The 21,893-nt window shown below is 48.7% G+C and overlaps 1 protein-coding gene across 1 annotated transcript; it reads left to right on the forward strand.

Moving 5' to 3' along the window:
- Window positions 1-531: 531 nt before the first annotated feature.
- Window positions 532-17,899, forward strand: Zbtb49 (zinc finger and BTB domain containing 49). The gene is made up of 7 exons (XM_032916463.1): window positions 532-773; window positions 2,762-3,840; window positions 6,523-6,569; window positions 12,548-12,621; window positions 14,725-14,807; window positions 14,895-15,056; window positions 16,873-17,899. The coding sequence occupies exons 1-7, from the start codon at window positions 622-624 to the stop codon at window positions 17,547-17,549; spliced, it is 2,274 nt and encodes a 757-aa protein (XP_032772354.1). The 5' UTR covers window positions 532-621; the 3' UTR covers window positions 17,550-17,899.
- Window positions 17,900-21,893: the final 3,994 nt, after the last annotated feature.

Raw genomic sequence — 21,893 nt, forward strand, 5'->3', positions numbered from 1 at the left:
TTGCTGATGAGACCTTGTACCCATTTCCCTTGCTGATATATAAATCAACCAAGTATAACCACGGTAAATCCCCTTGCCTGCCCCTATAAAAAGCCTTAAATTTCGAGTCTTGGGGTCGACTCCTCTGTCTCCTGTGTGAGATACGAGCCGTCCCAGAGCTCTGATAATAAACTGCCTCGTGTGCTTTACATCAAGAGCCGGTCTCTCCCGTTTCTTGGGGGAGTACAATCCTGCGACTAGAGTGGGGTCTCCCAAGAGGGGGTCCTACAATAGTTGGCCTGAAAAAGAAATTCAGTACAGTCTTATCACTGGCTGCAGTCTATGTTAGTACACTCACAGACTTTGGGTTTCACATAGCTAATGACATCCATAATGGATCTCTAAGAGGAGACATTGCCATATTACAGAGATTTGAACAACTCTGAGTTAGGTGCTGCCAAAACATTTCAGCGTGTGTGTGTGTGTGTGTGTGTGTGTGTGTGTGTGTGTGTGTGTGTGTGTGTGTAACTGTAACCTTGATGCACAAGATGAAAACCAAGGGCAGTTTGCATTTGGGGCCCCCTTCGTGCCAATGGTGTCCTGAGTCTCTTGTATTTTCTACTGCAGGTCTCATGGTCTAGTATGGACCCTGTTGCTATTCACAGCTGCCACCTCCTCCAGCAGCTGCGAGAGCAGCGGATCCAGGGCCTGCTTTGTGACTGCATGCTGGTGGTGAGGGGCGTGTGCTTCAAAGCACACAAGAATGTGCTGGCAGCCTTCAGCCAGTATTTCAGGTGAGTGCCGCACACTGCCCTCTACTGCTGCTGTGGAGGACCTGCTTCCTCAGGGGAGGGGGCTTCTGTCTTTATCTTTGGAGTTTAAACAAAATGACAGTTTATGGGTTTTCTTTTTTCTTTAATTAGAATCACTTTGTGTTTAGAGTAATTCTAAAGAAGAGAGACTCTTAGCTAAAGTATATTGGGATGACTGAAAAGAATTTCAGTGTTCTTTCTGTATTTCACTTCCTTTCCAGATAAAATGATTGAGGAGTTGAATCTGAGGTAGGAATTTCACCGTCGTAAGACTTTAGAATGGAGGATGCTGGCTGTGACTGTCACATCTTTCATCCCAGCACATGAGAGGCCATAGCAACAGCATAGAGAGTTCAGGCCAGGCAGGGCAGAGGGATGTTCTGTTTGTGAAGAGAAAGAAATCAGCGTGGGGAAAGCGTTCTGTGTGCTCTCCTCCTTCCCGCCCTCCCTGTTTACCCACTTCCCTTCCTTTCTAAGAAAGCGGGATTCAGTTTTTGCCTTTCATTTGAATGTTGTAAGAAACTCTTTGGTTTAACCTCATCTTAGTTACTCTGCTGTTATTTTGGCTTATGTGATTTAATTATACACACTGAATAACACCAGGCAGAGTGCTGCAGTGTAGCTAAACCTTCATACAGTTGTCTGTTCTTCAGAAGTGCACTCTCTGGTTAGTAAGTCTCTCCTTAGTGCACATGGACCTGCTGTGGTCAGCAGAGTGTGGGAAGTGGCACTAAGCTCCTGTGTGCATTGCTCACACACGATAACAACTCAGTTCAGTGGAGTGGGTGCTGGTTTTTGTCCTTGGCAGAACGATCCTAGACTTGGGGCTTTGCTGTCCCTGGTTTCACTGTCTTCCCAGAACAGGTTGTTCTCTTCCCAGGTGTGATAATGTGGGCTCTTCTGAGCTGGCACAAAAACCAAAGGCTGTTGGGGAAACAGGTGACTCTTGGCAAAATGACTGCAGCAGATGGGTAAGAGAGTTTACTCAAGTCATCTTCTCAAGTTGGACTTGATACCAGTTCCCTCACCCGTGAATGACCCAACTGGACAAGGAGCCTGGGCCCCATGTGCCTTTTCCTTTGTGGAGTCAGGTGCATTTCTTCCTGTTGGTGTATGGACCGTTGAGTCTCTGCAAAGCTAAGCAGCCCAAAGGGCCTGGTAGTACAAGCATTGGTGAAGCAGAGGCAGGTAAATCTCTGTGGGTTCTAGGCCAGCAGAGCATGGTCTGTATAGCAAGTCCCAGGCAAGCTAAGTCTACAAGTCAAAAAGCCAGAAACCAAACCAAAATAAAAAAAAAAACTTAGCAGCCAAATTATAGGTACATAGTGAGTAAATGCTTCACTTGGTTAGTGTGTCTGACTTTACTTTTAAAAGGTTTTAAGGCACTTAAGTATATAAATATTTTTGTTATAAGGTGTGAAATGGATCTTGTCAGACTAAACATGAAGCACTGAAGTATGTACCCCCCCCTTTTTGCTATACTATGTCAGTGTATAATTGGTGCATGTGATTGAGCAGTGTACATAGATCATGTTCTATAGATTTTCTGCATGAAGACCAGACTCACATGAAAACTCCAGGCAAAGCTGGGAGATAGAGACACGTGGATCCCTGGGGCTCAGTGGACAGCCAGCCTCACCTGCTCTGCAACCCCTGGGCCAATTAGAGACTCCATTTTCTTAAACAGAGTTCTAGTGCCTGAGGAGCAGCACCCAAAGCTTTCCTCTGACCTCTACATATGTGCTCATGTGCACATACACACACACACACTCACACATACACAGTACGCTTGAACACACAAACAAATCCTAAAAACTAAAATAAAATCAGTAAAAGTGAAATAGTCTTAGAAATAAAGCATTGAAAATACTCGTGACAGAAACCTTAGTGTTCACAGACACACCCTTTTGAAGATTTGTGTGTGGACTTAGCAGGACGCGAAGGCAGCTAAAGCGTTCTCTCTTTGTCAGGAGTCTTTTTCAGAACTCTTCCAGCCAGAAGAATGACGTCTTTCACCTGGACGTTAAAAACGTCAGTGGCATCGGGCAGATCCTGGACTTCATGTACACGTCGCGCCTCGACCTTAACCAGGACAACATTCAGGTGATGCTGGACACAGCGCAGTGTTTGCAAGTGCAGAACGTTCTGAATCTGTGCCACACGTTTCTGAAGTCGGCCTCCGCGGCACCGGTGCCAGGCTTGCCTTGTGCTGGCGGCTTCTCCCTGCAGGGTGTGAGTCTGGACGGCACATGCGCGGCGAGTGAGCAGTACCCACCTCACTCACTGCAGGACTGCCCTGTGGAAGGCCCGCGGGCTAAAGACGTGTCCGGAGGGAATCCCCGTGCTCCACCAGCAGATTTCGGTCGTCCCACAGGAGAAGGGTCAAAACCAGCTGCCACAAGTGGCAGCTGCCCAGAGGCGCCCCGCAAACAGCCCAACTGCTATTACAAACTCAGAACACTGTACAGCAAGCAGTACTACAAGCAAACTGCCTGCCCCAGTCCGGTGCCTGCCACAGAGCAGCCGCCCACTCCCCGTGCCTCCACAGACCTCGCTGCAGCAGACTCACAGCCGCCTGTGGAGGGCCGTGCAAGGGTCCCGGAGTCTCCAGAGCACTTGCCTTCCACTGTTGTGGCTCCGCCGGTCAGGAACTCTGGCATCGACTCAGAGGCAGACACCCTTTCTCAGCCACCTGCCAAGCAGATGAGGCTGAAGAAGGCCATGCACCTGAAGAAACTAAACTTTCTTAAGTCACAGCAGTCAGCTGAGTGCACTTCACATCCTCAGTCAGATAATGTGTTAGTCAGGAGGGAGGAATCTGCTGCTAAGGAAGATGCAGGGGAAAGAGCTGGAAGCCAGACAACTGAAGACAAAGGGAGGCAAGAACTGGGTCCAGAGAGCAGCCGCGAGGTGGAGATGCCAGGAGCCCCAGCTTCCTGGGAAGACCCGTCCCAGGCCCTCCAGTCCCAGAAACAGTATGCGTGTGAATTGTGTGGGAAGCCTTTTAAACACCCAAGCAATCTGGAGCTGCACAAACGGTCTCATACAGGTACACTGCCTGGGTCCCACAGGCATAGAAGAGGGAGCAGTGGTGCTCGTCCCCTGGCCAGCCTTGTCTGTAAGACACCGGACTCCTCAGTGGAGCCAGTGATGTCTGTAACGAGCCTCCAGGATGCTAGTTGCCCTCTGTCGCACTTCTTGTGACATATGCACAGGTTCTGTGCAGTCTCATCAAGCTGCTATATGAAGGTGGCTTCTTTATGATCCGTGCCATCGGTCTGGTGCAGTCAGCTCCCGTGGTGCACTCAGGTGTCTAACTCTAAAACAGACACGCTGTGTTTAGTGGCCTCTCTAGGGTTCTTAAGCTTGTTTTCTCAGCAGAATGTGGACAGATAGTGAACTGTAACAGTTAAATTTGAGTCATTTTGAAACTTCTCTCAGAAGTAATTTTAATTTGAGAAGTTAGGATTTTGGAGGCAGGAAGGAAACTAAATAAGAATGCACTACTTGACTTTTTGCTTATTTTTGCTTTAATGGTACAGGATGCTGTACAGGTGCCCTGCCACTGAGCTATGTCCATCCCCAGCCCTCCTCTCCACCTGATATTTTCAGTGAAAACTCTTCCACCTTGGATATTAAGCTTCCAGCGTTTATTATCTTAATTCATACTATTGTCTTCCCAAAAAGTTTTTAAAGGTATAATCTAATATATATCACACCGTGTAATTCCATGCCTCACTCTCCCCCTGGCTGAGATAGAATTATTAGTGCATCATGAAATGGTAACAGTTAAGGCATAACCATGAATGAAGTGTAATGGCGCACACCTTTAATCCCAGTACTTGGGAGGCAGAGGTAGGCAGATCTCTTGTGAGTCTGAGGACCGCTTGGTCTACATAGTGAATTACTGGACACCCAAAGCTACAGAGTGAGCCTCTGTCTCGAAAATACCTCAGCCCATCCCAAAAGACACAGGCATGAGCAGTGGCAACAGCAGCTTCCAGATTGCCTGTTTGTAAGCTGCCAGCTCCTTCCCTCACAGGCTAATATCTTGCCACTTTGGACTTCCGGTTTGCTCAGGTAAAACGTCCTTTATAGATGTCAGTATATTCACATGTAAAGGATCTTACTATTTTTATATAACACACACACATGCACACACACACACCACCATTAGTAGTAGTTTAAAATGAGACCAGGTAAATACAGTCCTCATTCAGTCTTGCTATGAGAACAACTTGATTTAAATCATTTTGTTTGCTTAATTTCCTACAGCCTGAGGAATACTATCAGTTTTATTTCATTTTTCTTTTAGAAACTTACCTGTTGTAGCTTTAAAGGAGCAAAATTAAATTGCTAATTCTGGAGAGCATCTGTGAGTGACAGATACAGTCATAGGGCAGAGACACTTCCTCGGACATAAGTGCTGCACTGAGATGGCAGCCGAGCGTGGCCTGGACGCCAGGGACCTGTCTCAGAATGGTGCAGATGCCACTTCCTCCCTCCTCGGTGTGCTGTGGAAGCTGCCAGTGGCCACATGGTGTGTGGTGATGTCCCCCCATAGCCAATGAGACGTGTGTTTCTCTCTTCAGAATGCCTCTGTTTCATTTCTAATGCGTGTGCTAATAGTCACAGCCCATGACACAGAAGCTCTGTAGAGCCTCAATACTGACAGTGAGAAGGGCTCCCAAGACCCATTGGAGTACGGATGTTAAAACCTTGGTCTCTTGTGACCCACAACTTCTCTTTTTTAAACTCCTCTCTCTTGTGGGGGATTGAGCCCCAATAATTGCAGAAAGAAGGCAGAACATAGGCATACATGGCCATGATCATCTAGGGCTGAAGACTAGCTGCAGGCTGCATTGCTGACGTCACGTGCCCTGTATGCAGGAGAACAGTGTTACTTTTAAGAGGGTCTTAATGTAGCCACTTGAACTAGGGAGAGTGGGGAAATGACAGTTCTTAGGGGTTCAACGTGTGTTTTTTAGGCTCATGCAGACCAAAGGTAGCACCTTAAAGTGCACCTTCCAGCAAATCCCCATCCGGCTGCAGCTTCTTGTAGCAGTCTGTGTCCTCCAGTCTGTCCTGTCCCAGAGTGCAATAACTGATACTGCACTCAAGTGGAGACGACAGCAGGCCATACCTCTCTGTGAGCTCCACTTCTGTGTCCGCTAAGGCAGGGAGGGAGGGAGTGCAGAGGGCTGTTCCTCAGGCTGCTTGTGCCTACCCTTTGGGCTCCAGTGCTCACAGCCCCCGTGGTGTGAGGGGATTGTCTGGTAGGAGTTAGAGGTCCAGTAGAGTCATGCAACAAGAAAACTCTCATTTGGTTTTGTGATGAAAGGAAGCTGGGCAGCTTTTTTTTAAATTCACCATAGGTTTGTATTTAGAGAAGAGTTTGACTTTTAGGTGAAGATATATAGATTTGATTTTTACCATCTTTCTGGAGTGTGTCAGGCGAGTGATAAGTGTTGGAAGTAGAGATGCCCCTCACTGTGGAAATAAAGAGTGTCACGCGCTGGGTGTGGTGACTCACCTGTAATCTCAGGAGCCCGAGGCAGGAAATGCTGAGAGTTCCCGGTCAGCCTGGGAGAGAGGGAGACTTGGTTCTAAAATAAAACACAGAACAGTGAAATGATGGCTTGGAAAGGGAGATGCAGGAGATAAGGATTTTAAACAAATGATTGTGCAAATTTGTACTGATGACAGCTTGTTGTGTTTTGCTTTGTTTTAGGTGAGAAACCTTTTGAATGTAACATTTGTGGGAAACACTTCTCTCAGGTGGGAATACTCTTATTTACTGTTGATAATTGGAAGCCTCCACCCCATTGCTTACCTTATTACCAATAAGACTCACTTTTGTCCTCAGAAGAACCTGTGGTGGTAGCTACAGTTTAGAGTCGGGGGCTGGGTCAGAACACATACTTGTAGAGCATTAGAAGGTGCCGCTATTGAGAGTGAGCGTCCTCACAGCACCTCATCTGTTCTCGACTCATGCTGGGTCCTGCCGTCTTGAGGTTCCTAGTGGTCCACAGTGAGCCTCCCTGGAGCCACACTGTTTGCTGGGCTAGGTCCAGGCCAAACATTTACTCCCTTTGGGACCATAGGCAGGATATTACACCAGAGAAGACCAAGCTATTTTTATCCTCTACTTTGACGACAGCCTTTGAACTGACTTTTGGGCCTGTGGAGTTATCTCATATTGATTTGTGCCTTGCTGTGGCAAGTACTGTGTTGGCATTTGGAGACATTTCCTCCACAGAAGGTGTCTAGCATCATAACTGGCTCTGAGTAAGTTCCCTCTAAAATAGGAATAGAGTATCCCTCTGTTCATGGTCATGTTCGGGGCGCTAGGCTTCCAGGGTGGGACTCTGCAGGGGGAACAGCCAACACCGCTCCCCTACTCGGTGCAGTAGTCCCTTAGTGGTGCTGTGTGAGTTTCTGCTCAGCCAGGAAATGGCTTTGGGCTGGTCCTGTCAGTGCAGGAGACTGTGATGAGGGGGGATTGGAAAGGAACTCCTATGGAGCATGGGAGCAGTGAGTGCCATTTGATGCATATCCTGGTTCTTCAGGGTCCACTGAGGGTGTCGGCTCCCTCTTCCCATGCATCCACCCGAACAGGCTAGTTTACTCATCACTCTTACCTCTCCGTGATGCCCTGCATCTTCTTGTTGGCCCTGTCTGCCCTGGATGATGAGTTTGGGACAGCCTCATCACAGTACCAACAGGAGCCCCAACTCTGGACAGGTGCTGAGGGTACATCCCTTTGTCACCGTTCCCTAGGAGACTGTCACTGCCTTTCACTTGGGCTCCTAGAGTGCTTAAGAGTCTGGATTTGAACCTGCATCTGTCAGATGTACTGTCCTGTGACCTTGGGTGAGACAGCGTCTTGATCTGTTAGACAAGGTTGAAGGAGCACCTGCCCTAGAGAGTGTGCAGGGTTAAGGAGTTGAGGAGACCAAGTTCTTAGACCAGCATGTGCCCTCCATCATGGCTCTGCATCCCAGTCCTTTAACCTCCCCACCATCACCATTTCCATCCTAGCTACGCAGGACTGTGGCCAGTGACATAGCTACTGCAAGTTGTCCACTAGTCTTCACATGTGGGTTTTACATGCTCCTCCCCACCCCCAGGAAAGTATATGAGTAAAAATTAAGAAAAGTAAAGTGGCAAACTGTTGATGACCATTGATAGTAAGCAATTGCCACACTTTTCCAGGCTCATTCTCACTCTTACAGTTCTATCCTATGGAGCTGGTGGAAGGATTCAGTCCCTTTCACACGAGTATCTTCCTGCTCAGAGCCCTTCTGTGGCTCCACTTGGTAACCAGAATACATCAGCACACTCAGGAACTCTGCCAGCCATGACCCCACGCCAACCCAGCACTACTGCTAGGCTGTCCCTCAGAAATTCCCAGTTCCTGCTTTGAGTGGGTCTCTGTGATCTTTTTAAAGAGTGTTTTGATGTGCAGCCGAGCTTAGGAACCATGGTTTAGACCGACTATAATCAGTGCCCGCCCTCTGCATGCCACCCAGGCTGAGTGTCTGGATAACTCCTTTCTTCTGGGTTGCCTTCTGCTTTTGTCAGGTTTTTATTAACGCAGAGCTGCCCATAGCTGTGGTTTCAGATGGCTCTCGATGTCTTATTTTCATAGCAGAAGGATGGGGCTGTTTTGGGAAAGGACTGTTTTGAAAGCCTGATTCAGCAAGAGTTGCATGTTACTAAGCTACCCCTAGCTCTGCCACTTGCTGGGATGGGACAGATAGAAGAAAGGCTCTTAGGAGCTTGTTCTTCAGAGGGAGAAAAGGCTATGTGCACCGTCAAGGGCAAGGATACTTGGGGCATGCTTCACCAGAATACATGTAGGAACAGTGCATACAGAGGGAAGGGAACGATCATGGCCACCCAACCCGGGTGCCATTTGGGGCAGGCTAAAGGCAGCACTTGACTCTCCTTGGATGAACCTTGCAGACTGCTAGGACTAGGTGGAGGGCAGGGTGCTGTTTGTTGCATGGGGTTACCTAGGAGCTAGTAGCCCACCCTCCCACTTGTGCTATGCATTCTTCTGGGGATGACTGGAGTGAATGGTGATATTCACAGTGGATTGGGATGTCCTTCCTAACCTGCCAGAGTGCGCTGGAGTACTAAGTTCCTAAGGGCTTTTTCTTTGGGAAATGGTTACCAGTGGGAATCTCTGATCCGTTTCCTAAGGACAGGCCATCTAGAAGGGTCAGCTTGTCTGCACTTACCACAGCTTTACTAAGGAGCCAGGTGGCTCTGCAGCACACGAGCCAGCATCATCACTCAGCTGTTTACAGCATTACGTTCTCTTAGAGCATGCTCATGTCTCGTGTTCTATGTTGCCTGTGTGGTGCACAAGGCCACCAATACATCCACGACAGTGGGGAGAGAGAAAGCCTGGTGACTCAGCTGTCTTTGGAGAAGAGCAGTGCTGTTCTTTCTCCACCCCTCTCCCCAGGTGGGGGTGTTGGGGAACAGGAAGAAAAGCTTTAATCAGGTGGCACCACATTCCAAGAGCCAGAGGGCAGTCTTGGGTAAGAGGCCCTGTTTTCCAGTAGTGCTATCTAGATGGGAGTGGCTTCCCTTGTTTCCTGCTGCATGTCAAGGAAGCCCTCTGGGGCAGTTCAGAAGCAGGGTCCTGGGTGCTGGGCTAATGTCAGAGCAACTGTTCACCCTGTCCTTGGTGAAAGTGCAGGAATCAGGGACACCATAATGACCATGTCTTAAAGTGCTGACATGGGGCCCAAACTTCAGTGGATCTAGTCACATCATTTCCTAACATTAACAGGGAAAGTGTGTGTGTTTGTCTTTAGTGCCTTTTTTTATTTTGCTATTATCTGAAATTCTGAAGATTTGGAACTCAACGAGATGACTAATATCTGAGATGCCTTTCTGTCTTAGAACTTGTGAGGCCCTCTCTCTTACTCAGCTGCCGTCTGCCCGTAAGGGAGGCCAGGTTCCTTTATGGTTAAATACTGAGGTTTGAGTCCACAGCAGAAAGTTTATTGTAAGAGTAATTAAACTCAGATGGTACTTTAAAAATTACTTTATGTATTTATTTACTGGGCCTCAGTGTGTGGCCAGAAGACTGGGGAGTCAGTTCTCTCCTTACACCATGAATGTGAGACCTGGGGGCTGAATGAGTGTGTCAGGTGGAGACAAGTGCTCTACCTGTTGAGCCATCCAATGGCCCCAGATGTCGTTACTTCTTCTGGTGAGATTTTTCTGTTAAATATTCTGATTTAACTTCAAAGTGATTAGAAACAAAATTATTTTTTGCTAATATCTTGGGCAGCGTTTTATTAGCACAACTTTGAAGTCTCAGCAGATAAACCTGAATTAGGCCCAGCATTCAGGAGATGGCAGAGCTCTGTAAATTTTTTTTTTCTTTTTTTCGGAGCTGGGGACCGAACCCAGGGCCTTGCGCTTGCTAGGCAAGTACTCTACCACTGAGCTAAATCCCCAACTCCAGATCTCTGTAAATTTAAGGCCAGCCTGGTCCACAGATCTCTGTAAGTTTCAGACCAACCAGGGCAACATAGTGAGATCCAGTCTCAGGAAACAAACAGTAGCATCAAAACCAGGTGAATTAGCTCTCCCAGTTGCAGTCTCTCAACAGCTTCAGCTGACTTCCCTGTAATTCAGTACAGTTCTATAAGCCTTGAGTTAAGCACTGTATGCAGCCAATGTGCAGAGCTCTGTTCGTAACATTATCATCACTGCTTGGCATGGTTTCTCTAAACAAAATTGCAGATTTTTTAAAAAGATGTTGTCTCTGCATTTTGGATCCCAATAGTGTGGCTACAATCTATTAAAAATAGAAAGTATGGGTTGATGCCTAAAGTAATAGGGCCCAGTCTCCTGGGTCATCTGTATAAATTACTTAAATGCACAAAGTTTGGGTTTTTTTGTTTGTTTGTTTTTTGTTGTTTTTGTTCAAATTATTCCATTAGTTTTATTTACTCTGTAGAGTTTGTTACCTCGGTATGTGCTACTCTGTCTGGGAAAAGATGCTGATTTCAATATATATTTCCATGTCAATTGGTAAAGACATGTTAAGGTTTTGATGCTGTTGCTTTCTTTTGTTGCTTTGTCTTTTTTGGTTTTTTCAAGACAGTCTCCCTATGTGGTTCTGGCTGCCCTGGTACTTCCAGTATCACTGGCTTACCTCACACTCACAGTAGTCTCCAGGCCTGTCCTACCACGTTCATCTAGTACTGCTGTCACACAGTCCATCGGAAGAGCATTAGGTTATATTTGCTTTGAGCATGTGTGAAGTGCGTGTGCATGCGTATGCATATGTGTGTGTATGTTGTGTGTCCTACTTATAAAGGGCTAGCCTGTGTTTCATCATCGTCCATCTTTATTGAGTGGCTTGAGAGATAGCAAGTGGCATACTGATTGTTTTGGTGTATGACATTGGTTTTTCTGAAAAGTGGGTGTTGCTGACTAAAGCAATTAGTATTTGAAACCCACTCTCCAAGGAGCCATGTCCCAGGGGGCAAAGTGGGTATCGTGTTGACTGTTCAGGACAGTTTCTTGTAATTTGCAAAAGCAGAGAAGACCTGCGCACACAAGACCAGTACTAACCAGCCCAGCTATAGCCCTGGGCAGCTGTTCTGGTTGCCAAATCCATTTTTCAGATGAAAAATAGAACACTCATTGCCACTGGGTGTAAAGGCCTAGTTAGAATTTTAGCATGGATTTTGCTGTTGATATTTGCCATGGTCTTGTTGCTAAAGTTTTCTATATTAAAAACAGGCTGTTTACCAGCGTTCTGCCAAAATCCGTCTGATTATTGAAAGTCCCAGTTTTCTCTCAGCTGCGTTTAGCACAGTCTTGAATATAATGTGTAACTGAGGTTTCCCCTGAATCAGATTCCACCAGTGTCTTTTGTCCTGGTGAGTTTTAATTCACAGATGGACTATAACTGTCTCTGCAGTTTGCTTAAGGCTGCTTGCGGAAGTAAAGAGCGAGTTTGCCTGCCAGCCGTTGCTCGTTCTCCCTTCTGGTTCTGTTGTGTACCGCAGTGTGGCCTTGGGCATCTTTGTCACTGAGGGCTTGCTTGGCAGGAGGACACTAATAGCTTGAGCTGTTCAGGTATAGTGAGGAAAGGCTTTGCCTCTCAACCCTAGTTTGGAACATTTCCAAGTGGGGTTTGTACATGGGAAGCATTTGCAGCTCTGCTGTCACCGTATTAGGTAATTTTCTGACTTCATACCATTAAGTGTATAGAAATGGATATGCAGACCCTGCTAGCTTAACAGACTAGGATGCAGACCCTGCCATGCTGCTGTAGTTCTCCTGAGATGCATGCACTCTTGCACAGAGGTAAAAATGAAATGCTGGCCAGGCAGAGCCAATCTTACTGTGAGAGCATATACTTTCTGGAAACGGCTTTTTCATCTTTTGTACAAATGCATGTTTTTGAAAGAAGTCACGAGCATTGAGATAAGCTCCCTTAGTGCTAGGTTCTCCAGATGACCTTGCACGTGGATGGTCCTAATTAACAAGGTCTGCTTAAAATTAGACCTGGGAGCCCAAGTGCCTTCCCAGGGTAGCCTGCCCTTTACAAGGGAGGCATCACCAAGTAGACACCAGTGTGAGGCCACAGCTGGGCTCCTTGTACAGCAGGTGGCTGGAAGTATGGTGGGTGGGACCTGCTAAATCTGTCAGTTCTCCTTTGAGCTTCTGTAATTTTTTCTGACCTTATTGATGTGTCTCTTGCCCTCTTGTAGGCAGGCAACCTTCAGACTCACTTACGCCGGCACTCTGGGGAGAAGCCATACATCTGTGAAATCTGTGGAAAGAGGTTAGTGCTGGGCTGGGGGTGCCACGTGTAAGGACTGTGTGTGGTCCAAGTGTCTTTGTTCAGTGTCACGTCATTGGCCGCCAGGGCTCACGCAGCCAAGTGCATTCACTCTGCAACAGGGAGAGAATAAGAAGAGAAGTTAACAGAAAGCATGAAATCTAGGCCGGAGCCCCAGGAAGGAAAGTGGCTTTACAGGAAACAGATTAACTTATGTTGAAGTGTTCATTCTGAAAGCATCTCCAAGGAGGAGATGTCTAGTCAGGGGAAACAGTGCCTGCGGCCTTTGTAACTAGACCTCCAGACAGAAGGCAACAGAAGGTACCTAAGCTGTGTTATCAAACCAGGCTGTTGGCTTCGGGACAGAATTGATGACACTCAGCCTTGCTGGGTGAGTTTTGACCTGAAAACCGAATGTTGGCATGGCAACAGAGAATCAGCCTCTTTAGGTGAGTTGATGCCAGTGCAGTGATTCTCTCACAGGGCATGGGGTAAGCAAGGCGCTAGTCCATCCCTCCCGTGTAAAGAGCACAGCCTCAGCCCTCTATCCCCTTGCTTGGGAACAGGCCAAGAGCTTCTCACTCTACCATCCTGCCACTGTGTTAGAATTGCAGGCCTTCACCAGAAGCCTCGCATGGCATCTCTGTTGCTCCATGCCTGGTTTCCATCACTTAGTTACTCATTCACCCAGCATCTGCTACTCCCACTGTCTGCTCAGGGCTGTAAGGGAACATAAACGTCAGCCGCTCAGAGTCTCTACCCTTCACAAGTCCCCCTTGCAGTCAGTGTCTGGAGTTTAGAGACAGACATGGGATTATTCAGAAGTTGGAGTTCAAACACATCCCACAGCACATGCTGTGAGCACAGCAGAGGGAGAAGCAAGCCTCAGATAGGTTTTGGGAGTATGGCCTGCTGCTACATTGAGGAAAATGGAACACATCAAAGGCTGCCGTGCTGACCATGGCTCCCTTCTGTTGCAGCTACCTGAACAAGCTAGGCCAAGCTCTGGGCGGTAGTCATCTGGTCATGGCAGGGGCCAAGCAGCACACAGAACGGCCCCACATACTGTCACTTCCCATAGGCTCCTGAGTATAGTTTGCAGAGTTTAAAATTAGGACCTTGGGATTTCATGTAAATCTCTTCTGTGCCTCACCTGCCTTGGAACAACCCGCCAGCCATCACGGGGTGGGAGTCTGGGGCAACCAGGAAAGAGTAGACTTTCACATCATGGGTGAGGAGGTACTTGCTGCCTAAGACCCTGAGACTCTCTGCACTCATTGTGTTTCCCATCAGAAACATAGGCGATAGGGTACGAGGGTTTCCTGGTATCTGGAGATAGTCATGGAAGGTGACAGCCATCAGGTCCCCAACTTGTCCTCGGCTGGGGCAGCTGCTCAGTGAACTCTGGTTCCATTTTCGTCCCCATCTCTGTTCCTGTCTCAGGATGGATGTGTTTAGGCTTCAGTTTGGGGTCACGGTGAGCTCGCTCATTTGCTAGGGAGGGTACAGGGGAGGCTGACTCTGTATTTCACCCTGGGATGAACAGAGCTGGTTTTAATGCCAGGACCATGCAGAGCTCACCCTGTGCTCTTCACTGTGTCCTGAGCTGGTGTACCACATGGGGTGTTTCCCCACAAACCCAGTAATCCCAGCAGGATGTCAGCACCACAGGGCTCCACATTCACCTGAACTGTGAGTTTGCCAGTGAGGTGGCTCAGATTAAAGGCACTTGGTGGCCAAGCCTGGTGACCTGAGTTGGTTCCTGGGAGCCATATGGTGGAAGGAGAGAACTAATTCCCTAAGTTGTCCTCTGATCTCCACTTGCATGCTGCATTGTACAGACACATGCACTAAATAAATAAATGAATTTTCTTTTGGCTTTTGGTCTTATGAGGTTGGAAACAGTAGAGTGTGATGAAGCAAGAAGCAAGTGTCTTAAAACCAAAATGCTGGCATCATGTTCTACTTTCCTGCACCAGAGGGATGGAAATGTGTTTACACTAGAGCAGGCCACAGCCAGCTACTCGGAGCAGGTGGAGCAGCCCATCTCCTCTGAGTGACCCCAGTTGTCAGTGTCACCTGATAGGACTTTGCACTTCCTTGCAGGTTTGCAGCCTCTGGTGACGTCCAGCGCCACATCATCATTCACTCTGGAGAGAAGCCACACTTGTGTGACACGTGCGGCCGAGGTATTGCTGAGTGAGCGCTTCCTTTGTTCTCAGGGTCACTGCTACAGGTCTCGTCTTCCAGCCTAACCCCTGCTGTGGTCTGTCTAGGGTTCAGCAACTTCAGCAATTTGAAAGAGCACAAAAAGACGCACACAGCTGACAAGGTGTTCACCTGTGATGAGTGTGGGAAGTCCTTCAACATGCAGAGGAAGCTGGTGAAGCACCGTGTGCGGCACACGGGAGAGCGGCCATACAGCTGCCCTGCCTGTGGTGAGTCTAATGTTGGCCAGCGGCAGAGGTGGAGGGGGCCCATCCTGCTGCTGCTGGCTGCCATAAGCCACTGTTCTCTCACAGGGCGGGAGCTCCTTTGCTTCCGTATGGGAATAATGCCACATAACAGGGACTGCCTGATGCCCAGATACAAAGTGACTCCAAGCCCCACCACCCAGAGCTGGCAGCCCCAGTGGGAAGGGTAGAGCGTGGGAACACACTTTGGGAACCAAGGGCAGGCTTCTTGGAGTCACGGTAGAAAGCAAAGGGCCTGTCTAGGCCTCAGCGAGGGCGTTAGGATAGGTAGCTCTCTACCTCGGGTGCCTTGCTGCACATACGAGGACCAAGCGTCGGGCACCTGTAGCTTGTGACTACATGGAATCAAGTCATAGCCCCCTCAGACACCCGAAGAAGGCGTGTGCCCACATACTTATTGTGTGTGTTGGCTTGACATTGCTGATGCTTCTGTGATGACTGACTGAGTGAGCAGTCTTTATGGCAGTCTGTTCAGAGCAGTTGTGGGGGTGCTCAGAGCACACCTGGGTTAGGTTCTGCTGAGGCTGGGGCTGCAGTTGGCATCCAACAGCACAGAACTTCGGAATGCAGCCGGGATTTCCCTCCCATCTCTGTTCTGACAGACCTAGCCTACTGCACACTGCTCTGATAACTGTGAGATCAGGTTTCACTCCTCTTTTCATGGTGACTCCAGATGGCTAAAGCATATACGTACTGGGGACCCTACAGATGGTGGCCGCAGCTTCCCAGAAGTCCCAGATGAGCGTTAAGTTAATGGTACAGTGAGAGGCAAAGCATCTTCTCCTACCCAGAGATGGTAGGGAGCAGAACGCAGCTGGGACACAGTAGTGTAGGAGGAGCCAGGACGCTCAGCCGTAGACTACCACAAACATATTACCAAGATGACAGAGATGATGTAGAGCTGTGAAGAGACCTGACTATGATGTCACATGAGAACTCTGACCCTAGCATTGGGCTAAACATTATGAGCTATTAGTGGGTGCTGGTTCAGGTTTTATATGGAGGTATTCAGAATTTTTTTTCTTGGAGAGCCCTATCCAGTTTGTTCAATGGCATTCTTCTTTGTAGCCCCATTCCACATACTCCTATTGCTTTACAAGGCCTACATAGCTGAGGAATGAAAGGTAGTGGTGTTTGACAGTCAGTAAGGGAGAAGTTCTCAGTATGTCCAACATGCATGGGGTATTTCCTTTAAGGGAGCTCTCTAACCGTTAGGCCTTTGCAGTTACCTACTGAGTTCCAATCCTCACAGGAAAGCAGGCTGAAGGACAGACAAATGTGTGCATGTCTTTGGTACAAGTGTACTGCCCAGACATGAGGAAAGTGGTGTGACTAGGTCCTAGGCTGGCCATGTGGCACTGCTGTAGTAGCCGGCCACTACCAACACACCACCGTTCTAGACAGAAACCAGAGCAGAGCGATTGGTTTGGGCTTTCGGTTTCCTTCAGAGGTCTAGCCCTAGACTCACTTTCACTAGCTGGGCCTTCTCTCCTAAAGGTTCCACATCCTCTCTAAATACCACCCTCAGTTGAGGACTGAGGACTTCACAGGCTCAAATGACAGCCGCATGTCACAGGAGTGCCATTGTTGGAGGGCAGTGTTTAGCCTGATATGGGAGCAGCTGCTGGCTGCCCAGGCAGACTCGTGCTGAGTCTCAAACTGCCAGGAGATGGAAAGGTATTTCATTCAAAGGGAGGGTGCCATCACCCACCAGCTTCCCTTATATCAGATGCTCAGAAGGAGGGGACCCTTCCCCTTCTAAAGTACCCCTTCTCTGCAGGGAAGTGCTTTGGGGGCTCAGGAGACCTGCGTAGGCACGTCCGCACTCACACTGGGGAAAAGCCGTACAGCTGTGAGATCTGCAGCAAATGTTTTACACGCTCCGCCGTGCTGCGGCGGCACAAGAGGATGCACGGCAGAGCTGAGGCCAGGAGCCCAGTCGTGCTGGATGAGCTGAGCCAGGCCATTGAGACCTCTGACCTTGACAGGTCTCAGAGCTCGGACTCCTTCTCCCAGGATGTGTCTGTCACACTGATGCCTGTGTCTGTCAAGCTCCCTGCGCACCCCGTGGAAAGTTCTGTGGCTGGATTTGATGGTCACTGTACTGGCTCCTACTGTAAGTTACGCTCCATGCTTCACCCTCCTAGCATGAGTGACCAGGACAAACTGAGCCTGGAACCCACTAAGGTGGCCAAGCCACCAGAGTTGCACAGCCAGCCGCAGGCCTACACTTACTCAGATGTGGACACCTCAGCAGGTGTGCAGCAGCCACAGGCTGATGGCACGGCTGTGTCCCGCTCCTCCCTGGCCACTCTGGACAACCACTGCACCGAGCCACTGGGCAGCCGGGCACCTTCGGTGACTTACAGGAGCTCTGAGGGACAGTTTTTCTCTAGTATGACTCTCTGGGGGCTGGCAATGAAGACGCTGCAGAATGAGCACGAGCTGGAGCAGTGACATCTCGTAGCACTGAATGGCTACGTGATTCCCTCCCACTGACTGCTGGGAGCTCTAGCACCATGAGTTCAGGCTTTGGGAGAAAGCCCTGCTTGCCCCCTGCAGTCCCAGGGAGGCAGACTGCATAGGGTATAAGAACAGCCGGTGAACGTCAGTGTGACAGTGTACCTCGTGTCAGCTACTGTACATTTTGGTCCTGTTAAATGGCATATGTATATACAAAAATATAGATATTTTTACATTTTTATATGATAGAAATGTTTAGTATATTTTAAAATATTTATACAGATTCTATTTGTATATCGAACTTATAATTTAATTTGAATAAACAAGCTAGTTTTTCCATATAATGTTTTGTATTTTGTAATTTTTTTCTAGTACTTTACTCTTTTTTTTTTTTTTTTAAATTCAGGGTCTCACCACGTAGCCTGGAACTGTCTAAGTAGAACAGGCTGACCTTGAACTCATAGAGATCCACCCGTGCCTCCCAAGTGATAGAATTAAAGGCGTGTGCCACCATGCCCATTTTGCAAGCATTTTTATTAATCTTAAGACCTTACCACTATAAAAATACATATCAGTGCAGAGGATCATGGGTGTGAGCCCCACACCCCCCAAAACCGAAATAAGTGTCCACTGCTGTAAGCCTTGAGTGCAGTCATGTCGCCAGCCTGCAGGGGCCCTCAGAGTCTTCTGAACAGCAGCCGCATCTGGGTAGGTCTTAGCCAACTACTTGGCCACCCAGGATCTGTCCAGACTGGCTGGCTGCAGAATACGATGAGCCCTTATAGGCCTGAAGTAGTCTAGCACCCACTTGGAAGTCCTGGTCCCCTTCTTCCCTTAATGGAGCTCCCTGGCTGAGGTTACTCAGTCCCTCAGGCCAGAGGGCTCCTGTGATGTCCATAGTACTGTCTGGGGTGTCTAAACAAACATGAGAATGGCTGTCTTGTAGCACACTGTAGATTACCTACTGGAATCTTTTAGAGCAACCTCCAGCAACTGTAAGTCAGAAAAGCAGTGTACCCAATGAGAGAACCTGCCAAGGACAGGAGGAGAGAACTGTCGACTATGTGTGACATCAGGTTCCCCTCCTAGCCACTCCCTACACCATGGCTCAGCCCCCAAGGCTGGCACAGCAGGCAGAGCAAAATCCACCTTCAGGAGGATTGGGCATCCTGTCCGAGGGTGTGCCAAGGTGTGAGTACCAAAGAGTTTAACCGGTTCCTGGATTGAACGTGGATGGAATGTGAAGGTTGCAGTGAATGTTCGCCCCCTGCTTCCCTCTCCTCCCGTCCCCCACTGCCTTGACAGCTTCTCATTCCAGCAGCTCTTCACCTCCATGGCTCATTCTGCCCTTGGTTCCTCATCTCATCCTCTCAGATTCCTGTTGGCCAGGCTAAGTCCTCCAGTCCGAGTACCACAGCTCCCTGACCAGCTCATACATCTCATTGATGGACAAACCGTCTCTGTCCTCTGTGTACCTGACTGGTAACAAGTGGCCCTTTGGTTTCTAGATAATGCTTCCATTGAGCCCTCACCCCTCTCACAGCCACCCTGTGCTGTCCTTGTCAGTCTCCGTCAGCTCCTGGGGTTCTTATAGCCCTCCTTTCATCCTTCCTGTGGTCTTGCCATGGTTCTGAGAACACAGAAGCAAATAGGAACATTCCTCTAACTCCCACTCGCGTGTCTACAGTTCAACTGCAGCCCACTCCCCCGTCATTGCTGCAGAAGGCAGTAAGCCACTGTGCAGGCCTTTGCTTTCCTTGCAGGGAATGTAGGCCAGGATGTAATGCCTGGCGGACACTCAGCACTCATGTGGCCGTGGGTGCTTTGGAAGGTTTGCTCATTGGAAGATGGCCCCCTAGATTGAGCCTCTGATTTTCCTTTGAGTCCCAGTCATTCAGACCTTAGTCCCAGTACTTCACTGAGATGTTTTTCCTCAGGTCACCAGTGACCTCTCCATTGCAATTCACAAATAGATTCTCAGTCTCCAACTCAGGCAACTCTCGGGTGGACCTGAGAGAATCAGCCATCTTTCTAGATCTACTCCTTTCTCCAGCAACGGCCCAGTCTCAGAACTCATCTTCACTGAGTCCACTCCACAGCTGAACATTAAATGCCCAGAGTCCAGGCCCTGGACCCCCGCTCTTCTTCCTGTCCACTCCTTAGATCCCAGGACTACTGATCGCAGGTCTATGAACCCTGGACCTCTCAGAGCTCTGGAGTCGTATGACCCCACTTCAGTTCAGTTCTGCACTGGGATGGTCACAGCCGCCTTTCACTCTAGCTCCAGGGCGGTCTAACTCCCTCTTCTGGCCTCTGCCGGCACATCACTCACTGGTACAGATGATGTGAGACCCTCTGCCATGCCCTCATGGTCTCATCAACTCCAGCACCCCAGCAAGGTAGCACTGGTCCCATAGTGGGTTAGCTCTTTCCAGATACCTTCCTCAGATGCAAACTCACTTAGACACATCTCTCTAAGTGGCCACAGTGATCTTACTCTGTCATAAATTGATAAATTGTCACTGACATTGTTCCATGTCAAAAACATCTGTAGAAGGACATCTGTGCCAGGAGTCCACATACAACTGTTTGCCATCACTGCAAAATAACAAGTTTATTTTAGAAATCACTAGTTGTATACTTTTATGATGTGTAAATGAGGCTGAAAAAAATAAACGATGAAAAGTGAACCAAAAAAATGCTGTTGGCACTAGCATTCTGCACGCGTGTGTAAATGCCTTTCCCGGGATCCTTTCAGCTTGATGGGGTCCGTGATGGAGCGCTGGCAGCTGTGCTCTTCTGCCTTGGCTGCTGCTTTCTGCAAGTTTCCAATTAGCCAGCAGATGGCAGCATCACCATTCACAACCTCAGAAACATGGCCTCATCTGGTAGCAAATGCCTATGGCTGCTTTGCGCCGTGGCACTGTGGCATCCTTGGAGTTTCTCTCCAGAGAACCAAGCACATCTGCACCTTAGCCTCCTCAAGCCCTCCTGTAAGCCTGTGGGGGAGAGAACAGTTCTGCCCCGACCCCGAAAGGGAAATCATTTTCATGGTTATTTTTCACGGGAATTGCCTACAACTCCAAGTCTAGTATCCACACTGAGATTCCCCTCGTGGATGACTCAGACTGGGGAATATGCCTAGCAGTGCCAGGCACTTCAGATGCCTTGTGCTTACTTAGCCAGTGGATGCACATGGGCACATCCACAGACCAGCAGCAGTCTGACCTTGTGCAAAGTCCCAGGGGTCCTGGTTAGTTATGACTCTGGCTATCGAGAGTATGGGCCTAGCATTATAGCTACCCAGAGTCCTGGGTTCAGTCTCTAGCATGGAGGAAAACAAGTGGCTCTGTGAACCTTGAGCTGTGTGAGCCATGCCAGACAGAAAAGGCCAGACAGTGGATGCACTACATGACTATACGCTTCTGTGTGAGTCATCTGGACTAGACAGATCAGAAAGACAGAAAGCAGATAGCCGGCAGCCAGGTACAGGGAAGGAGAATGGAAAAGTGAATGCTTAGTGAGCCCTGGGCTCTTTCTAGTGCGGTTAAAACATTCTGGAATTAGCTAGTGTTTATTTAGGCCTGAGTTGTGCTGATGCCCTAATTTATACCCCTCCCCCTACAAACTGGAGACAAGGTCCTTACCCAGGAAAGTAGGTTTGAACAGATCAGACGGGTAGGCCTGACGTGATTGGCGTCCTAGTAAGAGATACCCATAGTATCCATCCTCCACCTCTCCCTTCCTTGCTTCTCTCTCCTGATACCCTGGGTTTGGATTGTGCAGTGCAGGTCTTCCAGAGAACTGACTTAGTTGAGGTCAGATACTGTTTCTCCAGCCTGGGGCTGTTGACTGTTGCCACCACCTTGAATTTGCCTCACTTTCCTCCCCTGGAAGATGCCAGTGGAGTAACTGTGCTCACCTCACGGGGTTTGCTGCTATGCTAGAAGTGATGACCAGAGTAGAGCCTGCAGGGCAAGTAGAAGGCTAAGGTGCTCCTTGCCATTGCTCTTTTGTGGGGATGGCGCGAGAGTGGCACTCTCACCTCTTTGCTCACTCATGTCCTCCAAAGCCCTGCAATGGTGCCCAGCCCGTAACAGGTATGGATTAGTCATTGGAAACGGAGAGTGGATGGTGTTTATGGTGAACAACATTCCCTCCATGACAGTTGTTCAAATGGCCAGGGGCATCGTAACATGGAAACCAAGCAAACATTAGTTATTAACATGGGTTGGACACACACACACACATTGCCATTTCTACACTGAAGCCCTAACCCCCAGCACATCAGGATGTGACCTTGTTTGGAAACTGGGTCACTGCAGGTGTCTTTAGTAA

The sequence above is a fragment of the Rattus rattus genome, chromosome 11 (assembly GCF_011064425.1).
Source record: "Rattus rattus isolate New Zealand chromosome 11, Rrattus_CSIRO_v1, whole genome shotgun sequence".
Lineage (NCBI taxonomy): Eukaryota > Metazoa > Chordata > Mammalia > Rodentia > Muridae > Rattus > Rattus rattus.

Excerpts from the sequence above, each read along its gene's own strand:
- Zbtb49 (XM_032916463.1), top strand. The coding sequence starts at position 622 with ATGGACCCTGTTGCTATTCACAGCTGCCACCTCCTCCAGCAGCTGCGA. Across the intron at positions 14,808-14,894 it reads GTGTGACACGTGCGGCCGAG|GGTTCAGCAACTTCAGCAAT; the intron begins GTATTGCTGAGT and ends TGGTCTGTCTAG. Across the intron at positions 15,057-16,872 it reads ATACAGCTGCCCTGCCTGTG|GGAAGTGCTTTGGGGGCTCA; the intron begins GTGAGTCTAATG and ends CCTTCTCTGCAG.